Source organism: Prinia subflava, chromosome 7 (genome assembly GCF_021018805.1).
Source record: "Prinia subflava isolate CZ2003 ecotype Zambia chromosome 7, Cam_Psub_1.2, whole genome shotgun sequence".
NCBI classification, from domain to species: domain Eukaryota; kingdom Metazoa; phylum Chordata; class Aves; order Passeriformes; family Cisticolidae; genus Prinia; species Prinia subflava.
In genome coordinates, this window is record NC_086253.1 from 28,968,987 (window position 1) to 28,987,775 (window position 18,789).

The window sequence follows — 18,789 nt, forward strand, 5'->3', positions numbered from 1 at the left end:
TCCATCTTACTTTGACAGAGCTACTGCTTACTTTCATATTTCTAGTGTTAGTGGTCTTGCTCGCAAAACATCTCAAAGGCTGAAGATATTTGCTAGAAACTATTCACAATAAAACTGATTATGCTTCTTCCCAATCAGGGGAAATATCATCATGAGTTTCATCTTTCAATGGGGACATTGTATTAGTAGCCTCATTAGTAAAACTGTTTAGCAAAGCAATAACATAATGCCAGGCTCTACTCTTTACAGCTTCTGATTAGAAAACCCATTACATCTCATGAGCAATTTATAGCTCATCAGTCTCAAAACACAAAGAAATAAATTATAAGAGAAGGATGAGCATAGAATGATGCCTACAAGCCTGATCTTCAAGACAGGAAACAAAGTAATATTTATAATAATAACAGAGTGCACTGAATATTAATGGCTGATCTCAGTATGTTTGATATAGAATACTCCATGCAAATAAGAATCAGTAATACTTCTGTACTTTTTTAATACCCCCATTGCCTGATGTTCTTATTTGCTTACGTTGTCTAACAGCACACACAATAATTTAAAGGATGCAGCTGATGACCTTCTCTGAGATAGGGATTTGCTGTTAGCTCTGTTTTGCAGAGTAGAAATTGATGGTGCAGAAACCATGTTGTCTGAAATGCTGGAGAGAGCTATGGACCTTTAGAAATAAATACTGATCCTAGTTCTGCTTCTCCTAACTTTTGTACTCCATCATCATACAAAACACAAATGGCATAAAGGTAATAAAACTAAATTTGAAGCATTCATGTATTATCTAGAAATGTGGTGCTTTCTGGTCTCAATACCATTATGAAACATGAAGGCATTGGAGGGCAAGACATTCTTTGTAGATATCTTTTATATTTAAAGGCTTATCTCAGTCTAAAATGGGTTAATGTATTTACTGTTAGTGGCTTACCAAATTTACCCTTCATTCTTGTCTCAAAGAAGTGAAAACCCAAAACACATAAAAAGTGAAGCAGATAGTTGTTCATTTTTCCAGCCTTCTACAATAATGATTTGGTTTTTTAATTATACTTTTTTTTTTTTTAATTTGGACAATATTTCAACCAGTTTAGAATGGCATTTACTTTTGTAAAAAAGTAAAGCAAAGAAGTAAAACATTGAGTCACCGAAGATTATTCCAAGATACAAAAAGAGTGACTAAAGCTAGAGGCCTAAAAACATGTAAGTAGACACATATGGCAAATTCTCAAGACACTTTGATCTTAAGACATTACAGTGATTTGTAAAATAAGTTTTTAAACACACTTCCTAAATGTACACTTGATACCTGAAGATTCAAAAGTGACTGAATTAAAAAAATAAAAGAAATCTAATCTTTTAGCAAGGAAAAGATGAAATGCAAAGGTAGTTGTGAAATTTCTGGAAAACCCTATGCACAGAGAAATGTAGATTCTAATTCTATAAAGATTCCCTGCCCACTAAAACTTAGTTAAAGTAGTTTCTTATTTGTATGGGAAAGCCCAATAGGATCACAAGCAAGAAGACTAGATATTCAAGGTCTATTATAATTAAGACATTTAAGAAACTAATGAATTTCTAAAGGTCAAAAATAAAAAAGTTCCTTCTCAGGATAATCATTTCTCAGTTACATTTCTGGCTTGGAACATTCAGCCTTTAGAGGTTTCTCAGTTTTACTTTATTTGAATCTTAGGGATCTATCCAAATTGTCTGTGAGAGAGTGCATTTTCCAGATCACAGCTGAAGACATTAATTAAGCCTTCTGCTTAAAGCCCCAGGCAGGCTGACAAAAGAACAGGGTCCTTGGCTTCATTTTAAGGATGTGAAGCAAAATAAAGTGAATAGGTTGATTAGCAGAAGTGAGAAATTGGTTATACATAAAGTAGTGTGATCCAATTACAAGTTACTTTTACAATGAAACTTGCAGTTCTAAGGACATAGCATTAGGAAATAGCATTAATACTATTTGTGTTTTTTGAGGTTATACTTCTACATATTCCAGCTTAGCTTTGCAGAAAGAAATCCAGTTTGCATGCTGCAAGACCAAGCCATAACACATACCAAAGGACAGTATTTGGAAAGGATTAGGAGAGACATTAAAGAAGTGCTCTTTTGATGAAAACTGAAATGCTAAATATTATGATATGGATCAGAGAAGATTCTGTTTCAAAGAACCAGAATCTCATTGAAAAGGGCTACAAGATGAAATTCTGAGGGACTATGCCCAGCAATTGGAAAGTAAGTCCTTCACCTGCAATTTATCTTCAAGAACAAATGTTAAATTTGTCTATTAAAAAACCCCAGAATGAGTAATCAAAAATGTTGGGAGATGGGGGTGTTAAATTTTAAAATTATTATTAAATTATTATTCAAAAACTATCAAAATCAAAAATCCACAGAACATCAAATAACTACAAAAATGTCTATGGGCTTTTTCTATAAGGAAACACTCCCGTTCTTAATATTTTTAATTATTTGATCCAAGAGTAGTTTGTTTTAAGGGATAAATGATTCAACAACAAAATTTTGTACATGAAGTGGAAATTGACCCAAACATGCAATGAAATGTCTCATCAATTCACACTGAAATTCATATAGAAAATCTCAGATGGTTTGAAGCCAGCATCTCTATGTACTTCATAAAGGATTTCATTACTGTTTTAGGAGAACTGAAGGTTTTTGAATTCTTTTGCCAGGGCAGGGGGTCATTTCAGCCTAAAGCTGAGGCACATGTTAGATTCTAGTACCCACAGTTAAGGTCTAAATCATGTTTATTTACTCTACTTGCTTGTGTTCCAAGACTGAACTTGGTTTATTCAATGGAAGTGAATTAAGCAGGAAGGTTATACTATGCTGGTTATATCTGTAATTCTTTTTACACTATGAAGCACACCTTGTAATCTCAGCTCAACCGTAGTGAACACTGGATGTCTGTAGTCTGTGTGTGCTTAGGTGGTTCCTAGGTAGGAACTGAGATACCTGGGAGATAAAGGGATGACTGGTGCCCACCTTTTCCTCATTGCACTAAGATTGTGTGAAATACAGAGTTCCCGAACTGGGAACTGGGTGGAGAGATGAAATAATATGGATGTATGTAGGCACCATCTTCTGAATGCCAAACTCAAGGTCAAAACAAGATTTATGCCTGTTATTCTTACAAAAATATGCACATGCAACAGATTTCTTTATAGAGTGCCTCATAAATACTGATTTATACTACTGGAATCACACATAAAGCATCTGTGCTGTGCTTGTCAGATGCTTCTTCCAATATTATGATTGGCAATTACATCTAATTGCTGAAATCCACAGATAAAAACTCAGACCAATAAACACCTGCAAACCTTAGAAAGATACAGAATAGCGCTAAATACAAAAATCCTAGCACCAATTCTATTCTTAGTTAAAAACACTGTTTTTCACACAGTTTTCTTCTTACTCCAAAGATAAATTGATAAATGTTTTAAAATGCAAAGAGCAACATATGGAGTTAAGAAAAAATGTGGTCTTTAACTGGAAGAATATAACCCTGACTTCTTGCATACAGTACCGACAATATTTCAGCTAATAATTTCTGTGGTTTTTGCGTGACAACTTTAGAACCATCTCGAGATATTGTTTTTCATCTAATAACAGAAAAAAATTTGAGGAAATAAAAATCAAAGAATCATCAAATGGTTTATGTCAGAAGGGACCTTAAAGATTATCTGGTTTCCAACTCCCATGGGCAGGAACACCTTCTGCTAAACCAGGTTGCTCGAGGCCGTGTCCAACCTGGCCTTGAACACTTCCAGGGCTAGGGCATCTACAGCTTCTCTGGGCAACCTGTTCTGATGCTTCACCAGCCTCACAGTAAAGAAATTCTTTCTAATGTATGATCTAAATCTACCCTCTTTCTCTTTAAAGCCATTACCCTTTGTTCTGTCTCCTAACCTAGAGGAACACTAAGTTCCAGAGCTCCGTATATGGATGATTCCCTTCCCTTGCCACAACACACCTGTTTTTTCTATAAACTTGACTGTATTTTCCCCAAGTATTCAATCACCACCATTTACAAAAGATAAAGAAAAAACACTTTGTTCATGCATTGACTGCTTTCAGGAAATCCCAACAGCTTATCTGAGCAGTATGAGTCCCATCAATTATTATGCTAATGTATAATTTTCTTCATTTCCAGAATAACAAAATTTTATTGTCATTATTCATGCTGAACAACCAGTGAAGCTACTACAAAATTACTATATTATTCAATATCATCCACACTGTTCCAAAAAAACCCTGCATCCTAGTAGAGACTATTTTATAAGAGAAGCAAAACTTGTATCTTAAAAGAACATTCAGTAGTATCCCTGATCTAAACAGTCATAATATTTTTACAATTGCATATTTTTAATATACTTTAAAAGATTTTTTAAAATAATTTGCTGCTTGTAGAATGTAAAGCAGTTTCTCCTACAAAAAGCCAATCTGCTTTCTGCATTTTCTGTGGCAGTGTTTTGGCTCAGTCAGGAGAGTTAATTGACATTCCAAAATGCCTGTACTTCATCAAAATAAAAACTCAAGTATGGAGCACTTTCCTTTTGGGATTTTTTACTGTACTCAGAAAGAGAGGCCTAAGATTTATAGGAAGATTCTAATCTGGTGGATGCCAGTGAAGAAACTCAGAGGCAAAAGTAAAATTTGTCCAAACTTTGTAATTTATATGCTGACCTAGCAAGAGAAAAAAAAAAAAAATCTAACCATTCTTACTCTTACTGTAAAATTCAATTTTCCTTTCTACTAAGAAGCTTCTTTCATGTAAATCACCACTGGAGTGCCAAGTTTAGTATCAACACAGATTTCACTTTTACTAATCAGAATTGTGAACAACTGTACTTTTAAAAATAATTTCAACTTCAGACCAAAAGAAAATGCAGCATCAACCTTCAGCCAACTACTACAATTACCACTTACACTTGCAAAGAGTTCAGCAAGAGTATGTACTGTAGTCGCTGTTGTAGAATTATGCATGACAGATTGCCACTCTAAATTGTCGGAGTCTAGAACATCCCTCTGGCCACCCTGGAGGGTTTGGAGACCAGACAGGGGGGTCTGGGATCTGTACAGGGGGGTCAGTTAGACCCACACAGGTCCCAGGAGGACACTGACTCTGATTTCTGTCCATGGGAGTGAACACTCACATGCAGGAAGAATCACAAATCCTAAGAATTTAAAATAAGTAGTGGATGGTTTATTATAGAATATAAATATAGAAATTAGGATTCTTAGCATATGGGGCTGAAGAGACAAGATGGAGGAATTGGGGAGTGGCCCCTGTCTTCCTTGTTCTTGTTCTCGTCCCCCATCTTGTGCTGAGTTGGGTTTTAGAGATTGGCTTAGAGTAGAACTGACATGTTAGTATAGGTAATAGGTATTGGTAAAATTTTGTAAATAAAAAATACGTCTCGGACAGTGGTTGGGTCAAGGGGACCGTACATAAGGTGCGGGGCTCTCTGATCCGCCCAGTCTGCCGCGTGTCCTGCTCTGCGGAGACACCTTGCAGAGCTGAGAAAGAACTAAGATAAGGTACCCTGCCAGGGAGCCCTGGCAGAGTTGAAAAAGGACTGAGATAATGAAGAATAAACAACCTTGGAAATGTGCACTGGCAGACTCAACTTGTCGTCTCTACCTCTGGTGTGTAACACTTAGGGCAAAGAGAAGACTGAAAACCTTATTACCTCTGGGAACAGCAACCCAGAGGAAACCCTCAGGGAACAGCAACCCTGGGGAAAAACCTTATTACCTTGGGGCCACCAACCACAAGGAGAATCTCAGGGAAACAATAACCTTGAGACTAAATTAACAAATTTTGTGAACTATAATAACTTCCTTTGCAGAACAACTGATTTAAATTCAGCAAAAGATACAAATGAGCCTCTGGCTGAAGCCCAAGAGCCAACTTTACTATAAATCCTCAGCTGTTATTGTACAATCATAATGCTGAAGCAATAATTACCAATTCCAGTACAGGATGCTAACGTGTTCAGCTGCTTCCATTATAAGATTTCTACTTGTGAATTTCCTTTCTCCTAATCTCATGCATGGATTTCACCTTGTATAGCTTGAAGTTCTTGCTAGTGTTTATTTTCTACTGAATTTCTAACAAAAAAACCCAAAAAACAAACAAAAAAATCAACAACAACAACAACAAAAAAATTCCCTTTTCCCTTACTTTGTGTCTATGAGAGAGAAATAATACCCCACACAGCAATGAACTAGTTTGCTGTTTTAAGCCTTTCCTTCCTTAATGTGAGGTATTTGCACAGTTTGGAGATCTAGCCTTGAAAAACCTACACACTTAGTTACTACCTTATTTTTTTTTTTTAAAAAATTAATTCTAAGACTTAAAAAAATCACATTTCAGTGAATTAGCAGAATGTTATCAAAACTGAGTTCTAAAAATTACCTTTTTAAAGATGAGAAATTAGGTTATTTTTTTAATTTGAAACCTTAACATATCGTAATAGTTTGAGATTAAAGGAAGTCACTCATCGTGCACTTGGTAATGAAAAGAATATAAATTGTTTGGTTTTGTGCAATTATTTCCTGAGGATGCTCTTAAAGTCAACAAGGCTTTCAACTAATGTTAGCATTACTTATCACTCTTGGATGAAGGCCAGTGTCAAAACACAGTCCTTGTTATGGTATAATCAATGCTTCCATTTCATTTCCTCAAATAATAAATTTCCAGCTGCTTTGAAGTAACTATGTTAGCAAAGATTCAAGAGTATAATCTATAAGACGATGAAATATAGTACTCTTTTGGCATCTAGAAAGAGAATGATTGTTCTACCTGCCTATTTTTAAGGATGAATTGAATTAACCATGCATTGAATACCTATAAGCAACAAAAAAGAAATTACATATATTTCTTGCACTGCCTAAAAAGGGAAAGAGAAAAAGGATATCTTTTATTCTAAAATGTTTCAGTAAATTGTACTATTTCATTAAAATGCTTTTTAATGTAGCACTTCTTGCATCTCTTTACCTTCTTTACCTTATTTTACTTATTTTAACTTAATACTTCCCCAATACAGGTAATGCTGTGGCCATATTGCTTCCTAAAACTGATGGAAGTTCAGCAGGTTCCTGAGAAATTGATCTGACATTACAAAAACCCATGAAGTTTTAGTCATGTGTTTGACTCGTGAGAGAGGGATTTCAGAACTATATAAAAGAGATGGAAGTTTAAGTCACAACACCAGATGGACAGGGAACTCCTTCAGGGAATGGTAAAAAAAAAAAAAAAATTAAAAAAAAAATCACAATGTAAAGACATTTGCAAAGCAGAAAATTTCATAGCTGGAGACAAGTTGTTTCTGAAACTACAAAACTACAGGTTATAACATGACACATATATTATGACAACAAACGCTATAAAGTACAAAACCAAAAAGCATGCTTGCTATCTGGAATAAAACACCCCAGCTCTTAAGACTGACGAAGAGGTCCTGTATATGTCTTCATACAAAAAAATGTTGCTTATTATAAAGCAGTAAAATTCAACTTAGTTCTTTCTGAAAGCAAGAAAATACAAAGTTCATTTCAAATGGGAGAGGGACAATATTTTAAATGAAATAATTGTATTTGCTTCTAGGGGCCATTAGAAGCTGTGAAGGAACAAGCAATTTTTCCCTTTAAGAGAGCAATGGTGTCCTAATAAGACCCTGTTGTGATAATTATTCCATCATTTATCTTTTGAATTTCAATCCAGCTGGTTGAGATGAGATTAATTCTTATTTTTTTATCATAAATTTTGAAGTATTAATTTTTATCTGTTGTGATGTCAGACATAATATTGTGTACGGTGTCCCAAAATATAGAGTGTTTCTTAACAGTTAGAAGGCCATTTTATTTCTTTGCTCAGGGACTTTTATTTTTCCTGATAGAGCAGAGAAATACTGAGAATAGTAACAGAAAAAAGCCCCTTCCATCCCACAGCTGTGGATCTAACACAGTGCAGTTCTGAAAAATTACATAAACAGGTAGAAGAATTATTTTTTCCTAACTGTCTCATGAAACTCTGGGAGTAAGCTTCTATGACTTTGTCACAGATGTCATCAAAACCAAAACTGGTTCAGAACTTCTTGCCTCTGATCTGTAACAAGCAGTCTTTAGGTTTGGGGAATTTAGGGAATTTTTTTGACGTTTATTTTTGTAGATTATGAATGGCTTGAATACTTTATATGATTTCATTACAAATGTTTTTAAAGTGAGAAACATTGTGCAAGATGAAAAGTATTCTGAAAACAGAACTGACCAAGTAAAAGAAGATTGTAACAATTTTGTTTTATTTCAAGATTAAAAAATTCTATATATAATGAGTAACATTTGTTTAAGTTAATTCTATTTCTGGAATTTACACATTCAAACTTTAGAACACCAGCTTCTGTTTCAGAATAAATACCTGGCGAACCTTATATTAATTTTGAAAGTGTCATCTTTGAAGTTGTGATTTGATCATTACCCTCAATACTTTTGAGATTCATCTGGCGTGAAACAGGAAAAGCAAAAAGAGTGTTATTACTAACGAGTTGGAAATAATTAAAATTTTGAACAGTTAAAACTGCAATGCTTTAATTATTTTTCTTGTTCTGTTTTGCTTCTAAAAATTACTTGTTTGTACACTCATCCTCCTAGTTATGTCTCATATCCAATCTTGCTGAGCTTGCACTTTGATTGTCCAGGTCATTAAAGAAGAAATTAAAAAACACTGTCCTCAGTACTGACCCCATGGCTACACCGTGAGAAACTGGCCTCCACTGCTCACAACCCTTGGAACGCAGCAGTTTAGCCAGTTTTCAGGCCACCTCACTGTTCTTTTAGACTGTTCATCATCAATCAAGAATAGGTGATGGGAGATTAAAGGCAAGATTAAAAATAATAATTGTCCTCATCCACCAAGCATGACACTTTGTTGTAGAAGACAGTCAGCCTGGGCAGGCATGATTTCCCCTTCAGAAATCCATCCTGACAACTTGTGACATCATTTGATTTATAATTTTATTAAATTAATATTCTTAGCTTTTAATACACTGAGTCTTTGGATATCAAGTACCTCTCCTTCTGCCTTAAGACACACCTGTTTAAAATGCTTTTTTGTGAAAATATGTATTTTGCCTACCAAAGGCCTAAGAATAAGGAAATCAGACTGCCAAACTTGTAAGAAATACATTTAAAATTATCTCAGCAGCCCTCAAGTCAGGGCTAAAAAATTATCAGTATTTTGGAGAGATAAAATTATGTTCATGTATTTTGTTTGTGCCTAATGTTTTCTGTAGATATTTTTCTGCCACAATGACAGAAATTGTGTCATTTTTGCCTCTTAGTTTTACCTGTCCATCCACAGTCCTGAGGGTTTAAACAGAGGAGCAAAAACTAAGGTTCCTCAAGATTATAAAACGTCATACAAAGGATAAATGTTCTCCAAAAAGAAATATAAGCAAATTCATGCACAAAGAGATAAGGACAGAGATTTTTCCCCTTTTCAAGTCACTTGCAAGTCATCTGCTTTTACTTTATTGTGTTTGATCAGATTTTCTATGGAAATAATAATTGTTTTTAAACATGTAGTATTTCTTTAATTTCTTAGTTTGTGTAAACTGCAACTACATTATTTCAAAATTGGTCAGGAAATAAAAGGTCATTCCTCAGTGTAAGATGCCCATACAGTTAAAACAGCTCAACCTAAATACACTTTACATGAGAATCACATACAAAACATGATGAACATCAAACGGAGATGTTACATGGTTTCAGTGAAATTTTCCCCAGCAGAACACAGATGTATTACACGAAGGAAGTACTTAGAAAACTGAAAATGCAATTGAAGCCAAAAACAACAACAACCAACCCCCTGAGAACCAATTCCAACTTCAATAACTTTCCCACATCCATTTGAAGGATTGTTCCCAAATCAAATTCAGTTCCTTAGGCTGGTATAAATTGGGTGGATATAGGCCTCTCATGACTTGATTCATGAACGATAATCAACCAAAGAAAAATGGGTAATATTAACTCAGATTTTTCAGCATAAAAAGCAAGGATCCTCCTTGACTGGGTAACAAGTCTCACACATAATAACAGGAGTAGTGGCTGACATGAAAAAGCAGTGTTCAAAAGATAGCTGTTCAACTAAATTATCCCCTGACAGCTTCCATTGAAGTACAGGAAATCAAGAACAAAATCATGAATCATGGAAGTTCTTATCAGCTGTCAGCAAAGAGCAAGCACAGCCAACCCAATTTTAGAGTGGTAGTCCCTCTAGAGACCACCAACAAATATAGCAGTGACTTGTCCTTTGGTAAAACTTGTGATTAAGAAAACCTTATACCTTGTTCATACCAATAAAAGCAACACTATTGGAATGACATTGTGTTGAGAGCCAAAATGACTTAAGGAGTCCTTTATGACTGTCCTAGTTCTTGAAACCAGGACAATGTCATAATAGTGACTTTATCCTTAGTGACAGGTGAGTGATCCCACAGGGCAAGGCTTGAAGAGTAGGTATCAGAAAAATGAACTGGGAAGCATTTAAAGTTTTATTTGAGTGGATTGGGACATGTAGCTACAGAAACTAGTATTGCATTTCATCCTGTGCAATAACAGTGGCAGATTCTTTGGGTACTTTTGTGGGGTTTTTTTGATATTGCAAAAAAGGGTGCAATAACATCTCCTAAATGGAGTTTCTCTGATACCTATATACTTCAGTAGTCATAGGACTGCATGATTCTTGAACTACTTTTGACTGCGTGGCAGAGGGGTCTCTCACAGAACAGAAAAGAAAGTAGATATAGAAAATCTGGCCTTGAAATTTTGGGAGACCATGTCTGAGTGGAATATGGGGGAATATGCTCCTCCTACCCAACCCCAAAATCAACAAAAACTTTCATCCTGGCAGGCCCTTACAAGAGAGTATGAGCATTTAGCAAGGAGGGAAGTCTTTGGGACCCTGAAAATTATTACAATGTAGATATGAAAAGAAGGCTGTTGGGACAAAATTATCATGGGTTAGTAAAGGCAAGGAGCATCGACTTGAGGTCTTGCAAAAAGAGAAGCCTGTCTCAATGCACAAGAAGAGTGCATGTTCTTCCTCAACTTAATAAAGGCTTTTGATGTGATCTCCTACGCTGCAACCTTATAACTCAATCAGAGAGAGATGCTCAACAAAGACATTGTCTCAGAAAAAGACTTTGATGTTTTCACAAAGGCATCTAAGGTCCAAACATAAACCTAAATATATGCAATGATTTGGCTGAAATTAGCAAAGGTTAATACCATTTTGACTATTACATACACTCAGAGAAACAGTGATGAAAGAAAAACATTGTAGATTTGCTTTTGTCAAGATTGATCCAGGTTTTAAATAAAAGAGTGTAAAATAAAGCTCTCTAAATACTTACAGGGATATTCAGTCTCTAAAGTAAAAATCTGGAGGAAAAGATACCTGAAAGAAATCCTGCTTTGAACCCTACCGACAATTTCTTAATTCATGTAGAATCATATATTTTATAAAAGATATATTCAAAGTTTTCAGAGTTTCACATGTTCAGTAAGAAGTTAATATATATTCACTATTTCTTGCTTTCTTGACCTTTTCCCAAATATTTTTAACTCAGTTATTGCATTCTGTATTCTCTAAGGGTATCTTTGGAAAACACACGCTAATTTCAGAGAATACCTTTTCAGCCTTATTAATTGTGGAAAAACACCCCAAAATAATCCCCTCTACTTTAAGGAACAATGGGTTACTTCTTTCTATGTAATGGAAACAATTTAACAAAGAGAAAAATTAATTTCTTTCAGCCCTTAAGAACTGTATGTGCAAATGAAAAAGATTAATAAACCCAGGAATACATTCTCAAGAAAACACCACAAACAACTTTTATTGTTATATGACAAGCTAATAAAACTGCACCTTGATTGTTTCCCTTCAAAAGTGCAGTAGTATGGATGCAGTAGCATGGCAATAACAACATTTAATTCAGAAGAACTGATGTATTGAAATAATTCAGGATGTTGCATTATGTGTTATGATTTCATGCATCTCATTAATACACTATAAAGAATAAAGTTTGCATCATATCAATGTAAATGATACAAACATGGGAAATATATCATGGTCTGGATGAAACTTACTGGTTTCAGGATAGCATTTGATCAAAAGTATACAGCTAGACTATTCATAGCCAAAATGTAACTCTCTGTAAGACTTATTTCATAGAGTACACATGTCCTGGTTTTGGGGATATCACAATGTCAATTCAGGACCAATGAGCCCTTATCTGCTCAGGGTTCGATGCATCATTTTAAGTCCTAACATGCAGCAAAGCTGTTTGATGAAAATACAGAAGTTTCTTCCCTGCATAAAGACAGATTTGGGGGTAGGAACCCACAGTCCTGTGGACACCACTAACTAGGTATGGTGAAAAGGGCAAAGCAAAAGGAGCAAGGCAAGGGAAACAGCACACTTTGAGTAGCCTTCAATTTACACAACTTCTACACAAAAGAAAATACTATTTTTTTTCAAGATCTGGCTTTTTCACTATTACATATGGAAATCATTAGAAGTTTTCTTTTTTTTTTTAAGAATTCACATACATTTGTTTTCCAATTGACTTAAATCTAGTATTTTAGCATTTACTTTGAATATTCAGGATTTCAGTGAAGCAATCACAAGATAAAAGTCAGTGTTTCAACCTATATACAAAATTCAATACCATTTTCTTGATAAAGGCAGTGAGGTCTGTATTTAACACTGCATAAAGGATCTTATTTGGGCGTCCAGCTATGCAGCAGGCATGTGGTAATCAATAAGCGCATGTGAGCTTCACACTAGCAAATGTAGCCACTCTCAAACTTAAATTGCAGCAGCAGAGAGCTCAGCTCTGCTTACCTGCTCAACTGCTGGGCACTCTTACCAGCAGTAATTCACTATCAGAATGCTTCCCTCTCAATAAAAACTTTTATCACTTTTAGATCAGGCTTACTAACAGCACCAGCAAGCGTTCAAGAATTCCAGTCGTGCCTCTCAGGCATAGCACAGCACCCTGGCTGCTGTAGCTCCCTGCTAATAACACTGGCCTTCCCACCTCACTCTGCTCTGTGCTGCAGTGGAGAACAGTGGAGGCCTGACCTCCAGAGCTGAGAGCCTCCATGGAGGTCCCTCGGAGGCCATTCCACAAACCATGCTCTGCACTGCAGAGGAAATCTACCAGTCCTGCACTGCTACCACTGAATGTGTCACAAGACATCTCAGGAGTTAATCAAACAATGTCCCTTGAATGGATGTGTTCTTTTACAGGGGAATGAGTGTGGGCTTAAAGAACTAACTCTCCTAGAAAAAAAGCACTGAGTTGATTTCACAGAATATTTTAACTCCAGTGTACATCAAACTTAAATCATTATTACTTCCAGGAAAAAGGCAGACAAAAACATTCCTGTCTGTACTACCCAAAGTAAGCACTAATAGATGGTGAGCGGAATTGTTGCTCAGAATCTGCTGTCAGGTTTGACTAGGTCACTACTGACTGTGATGGGAGCTCAGAAAACCTAGCTTACTTTCACATTTCAACAGCACTGTGGTCACTTTTGTAAGTGCCAAAACAGCTCATGTCACATGCAGATGCCATACAGCTATAGAAATACCCTGCAGAGACATTACAAAACCCTGCTGTATCCTGCTGATCAGGATACAGCTCCAGAGGTTTCTTTCATCATTCCCTCGTAGCATTCCCATTTGCATGCAGAAGTTACTGAACTTTAGCACAACTGCTGAGCAAGTTGGTATAGGACTGGAAAGTGAACCTAGTTCAAAAGTGCTGCAAAATGAGAATATAGCCTGTATAAATACCACTTTTTTATCTAGGTGACAAGTGCCTTAAAGTTAATACGTATAAATAGACCTGGAACTCAAAAAATATTTTACTTGAATTATTTTGCCCAGTTAATGATCAACTCTATTTTCTGCTGGCTTAAGAATATTTACTGACAAGTGTTGTTTTCTCATGAGCCTCACAGGACTAGTGGGACCTTATGTTAGGCATCTGCTAGATTCTGCATCCCCTTCCTTTACATTATGCATTAAATATGCATAAAATGCATTTGTGCGCATTTTTTTCCTGAGATTTTTTAGCAGCTAAATGAAATTAGGACTCTACTCAAGTCTCATTACTATCACTTGAAACAAAATTTCCCATCTTCTCTTTTACAGAACCAATGTTCTGCAATATGAGGCACTAGGCAAGAAAATATTCCAAATCAGTACTCTCATGTACAGCAAAAGGACATGGAACAATCATACACACTGTCCACTCACAAAAAAGAAATGGTAAAAATGCACATATCATGAGTAATGTTCTGCAGCCTCGAATGAAAAGTATGCTTCTGGCAAAGTTACGTAAATATTTTAATAAGTTTTCATTACATGGGACAATACTGCTAGAAGAATAAACATTGAAAGATCTTAGCTTTACAGGAAAAGAGGACGAAGAGACTACCTCAAGAATTTATTAACACAAGAGTGAACTAATAAGAAAAATGAGAAACCATCACCTCATTTCTGAATGTACTCAAGACTTCTTATATACATAGAACATAGATTTAAACAGACAAAATTTTCCACAAAGGAATTTAGAGTCAACATACTTGTGATAGCTGTCAAATATTGCAGTATGCTCATCAAAATTCTGTTCAGATGATTGACTGAAAACCAACATAACATTCTACTCTGATCATAGGTAATCACTCTCATGGTAAAAAGATGATTTTTCCAGCATTTCAAAATTTTTTTAAAATTCATTGACAATGTTAATGTAAACAGCATAACTGAATCAAAACAAAAGGGTTAAAATAACCTACACTGAATTTCATAGTACAAAATTCCTTGCTTTTCTTTTTTCCTCTGTAATAATCTGATGCTATATTCTAATTACATTTAAACAACATTTAAAAGGTTTTGCTTTGAAAAATTAAATCCTAGAGACATTACGTAGTATAGGAGGATTTCTTCTACCTAATAAGCAAAATAAACTCAAACAAAACTTAAACATAAAAAAATAATGAAAAAGAAGAAGAAATCATGACAGATAATTATAAAAAGAACAAACCATTCCTTATTTCACTGCATTTTGAACTTATCACCACTCTTGTTTTTCTGGACTTCACATCAAATGAGAGTCAAATGTTCCATTCCCAGTGCTGAGGTCATTTGAAGTATAAAATATACATGCTTTGAATCTCCTTCCTTTAGGATAAAACATTTCTTTTAAGAAGCAAGCAAGGTTTCAGAAAAAAAAATTGACATGAAGGAAACTTTAACTATTAAGATATTCTCAAAGCAAACCTCTACTGATTGCTAATCTAGGAGGTGTAAGAATTCAACTTTGTAGTTTGAGATTGAAGAGATCAATTTATATTAGCTGCAAATTAAGAAATAAAGATGAAAAATACCTACCTTTCGGGAATGGATTTCTTTCACATATAGTGGAAGTAGAAATTCAGATATTCCTTCAAGTCGTATTCCTTTTTTAGTGACTCTCAAATTTCCCATTCCATCCTACAATCAATAATATATATATATATTCACTTTAGGAAATAACCTTATCCAGAACATCCTAAAAAGAAGACAGTAGTTGGTTTAACCCCTAGAAATAAAGAGTACTGTCCCACTGCCCCCAGCTGTCCTCATGATCTTGGGCAGGAGGTAGAAGGGCACATTTATAGCCACAGCTTCACCTAGGGCTGAGGTAGTAACTGTGCAGCCTGATGGTGACCTTCAAACTTTATTTCCTGGCTGCACTTAATGCCAGGGTACAACTGTGGATCATCATTATTCCCTGTGTAGGGTGAAAAAAAGATCCTGAATTTTACAATTGCTCAATTAAAAAGCTAGTTAATTTTCTCTCTATATATGTAACATTTGGCAAAGCAATTTATTCATTGCTGTAACTCGAATCCAGAGGTTTTGCTTTTCCCAGTGATTAAAATACATAGGAAAATATCACGTAGCAAGAAAGAAAATGGTTTTCAGTGGTTGCTCATCACTACTAAGAGCATGTTGCTGATGAACAACTTCAAAAATGCTAATTTTGATTGTTTCTGTTTATTTATCAGATTAGAAATTAGAAAGGCACCATTGTAAAAGTCTGCATGAAACCAGTAAACCACATAATTCAATGTTCAATAAAATATAAGCCTAGAAAAGTGGCATAATAAGTCTTCAGCTGCACTCTTACTGGAAAAAAAACCCCATGAAACATGCTTGATACTCAAGAGACAAAATTATTTTGCACAGCAACAGAAATTCAAGATTTTTTATCCTGAAAATCTTATTACTATATTCCTGACAGAAAAGTAATTCTTCACTGTACAGCCAGTGGAATTTAACTTGATCCACTTAAGTGCAAAATAAGCACATTTAATCCAATTGCTAATTACATATTTTGAAGACATTGTTGAATCTAGTGTTCTGGAACAATGAGAACTTGCACTTTTGCTCTGCTGGCTGAACTGTAAAGCAAGTAACCTCTACCTGCTGGGTAAACAGCTCGGTATCAGTCCTCAAGTGCTACAGCTGAATTGTCAAATAATGTTTCTTAAGAAAGTGATTATATATGTTAAAATATTTATCTTAAAATCAAGTAATGTTTATACAAAAATTTTCACATAGAAAACTTCGGGAATTTGTAGGCTTTCTAAAAAAATTGCAAAATGAAACAGTGATGCCCGTTTTTGAAAAGGAAATAAAGAAATTAGAGCTTTTTATGGAATGTGGAATCTGCATTAAGAAAAATTAAGTCTCAATTTGATCAATCTTATAGTAGTAGAATATAAAATTTTAATAGTAAAGGATAAACTGGGAAAATAAAACAAGCATGCTGTAGTTTTTGTCAATGAATAAATGCTCAACAAGAATTGGGTATTTTATTGATTTGGATATAAACATGTTTTCTTAGTGAAAAGGCAAATTCAATATTTTGCTTTTTCCTGCTTCTGTGGAGTGTTTGTAATTGACACACATAAAATATAATTCCAATAAAAAATAGAGAAGGAATGAAAAGGAGGAAGTGAAAAATAAACACAAAATACACAAAAATGTAAAGTCAAGGTTTAAAACTAGAAATGCTGAAATTAGAATTGCCTAAGAAGCTTCCATCTGCTCTATCTTGCAAGTATGTTTAGGATAAATTCTATACTTATATGTGATATTTACTCTCCTGAATCTCAGTTTATTCCACGCAAGGTTGGTGCAAAACATCAGTCAGCAGCTACTCATTATTTTGCTTTCATGTAATTATTTCCTTTGCTCCTCATTTATTGTACTCTGTTAAAACTCTGCTTTGAAGACAGTACTGTCTGTTTTCTTCTATTGTCATAATTGTTTACTGCTGAAGTTATATAGTTCCCCACAACTATTAATTTTCAAAATACTTTCAGTAACTTTATGTGGTAGTACTTTTCTTATATTACTAACAGAGATCTAAAGCACAAAAGCAAATTGTTCATTATTTTTTGATACTTATATTTTCTGTTCACTTTCAGCATTGGGAAATTATTAGTATAGCAAGATTAAACTGTCAGAGTCTCAGAAACAAAGTAATGATAGAGTCAACCATGCCCATAAGGGCTTTCACTTTTCTGAGTGACCTTTCTAAGTATCCATTCTTTAGTTCTTCGGCAGAAAGATATCCTTTTAGCAGAATCCAACAGATTGAATGCAGACAGACTCAGGAAGGAAGCACTCTAGCTTAAGTAAAATTACATGATTCATTCATGATGAATCTCTAGAATTCACTACATTCTGGAGCCTAAATCACAAAAGATGTTATTAAACTGGAATAGGGTGTCTGCAACCTTAATTCCTTGATAAATGCAATAATCTTCCAGACATAAACTCCCCAAGTGTGTAATGACTGACATGAAATAAAGCTGAATAGTAAAATACAGAAAATAGTCAGACACGGAGTACTACAACAAGCTTAATGGAGATGGCCCATTCAAAGAATGACTTCCCAGTATGTTTTTTCATCAATACCTCCCCATCAAGTTTAAACAGGGGTTGGAATAAGAGGAGTTTCTTGCTTTTCGAGTTAGAACTATGCTGTCACAGAAAAAAAAAAAAATCAAGGGTTTTCAGAACTAACACAACTTGGTTAAAAAGTTATTAATATTACAAAGATTAAGCAGACGAAGGTCCTTCTGCTTATTTCCCAGGTAAACTCCATAAGGTTTAGGTTTTCCAGGCAAATAAAACTCTGACTGTCCTTTTGGTGTAATTTGATTTTATTCAAGTGCAAAAATAGATTTGAATGAACTATGCCTGTACTTAAACCAAGTGTCAAGTTCAGGTACTGGGACTGACTGGGATGGAGGTTTTCTTTCGTCATCGCAGCTGGCATGACAGGGTTGAGTTTTGGCTGAAACGGTGCTCATAACACACCAATACTTTGGATATTGCTGAACTGTGCTTCCTCAGTTTCAAGCCTTTCTCATTTTTCCCCCCTCTCTGCCCCAATAAGTAGAGTGGGATTGGCCAAGCAGTCGAGAGGGAACACAGCAAAGCCAAACAACCCCACATAGCCAAAGACAGAGTCGATACCTGTAACGTTATGCTCAACAAGATAGATTGGTGGTAGAGGAAGAAGGGGGCTGGAGGCATGGAGGGCTGGAGAGAACTAGGACTGTCTTTCAAACTGGTCACTGCTCAAAGACAGAGTGGGCATCAGTCTGTGCTAGGTTGTGAGTGAT

The 18,789-nt window shown here is 35.2% G+C and overlaps 1 protein-coding gene across 6 annotated transcripts in view; it reads right to left on the minus strand.

The window, feature by feature from the left end:
• The window catches only part of SGCZ (sarcoglycan zeta), a 445,512-nt gene that overhangs the window by 103,904 nt on the left and 322,819 nt on the right, over positions 1 to 18,789 (minus strand). For all 6 annotated transcript variants that reach the window (XM_063402015.1, XM_063402017.1, XM_063402018.1 and 3 more), the window contains one exon: positions 15,497 to 15,598. In XM_063402015.1, coding sequence (XP_063258085.1) covers positions 15,497 to 15,598 — 102 coding nt within the window. The remainder of the gene's footprint in view (positions 1 to 15,496; positions 15,599 to 18,789) is intronic.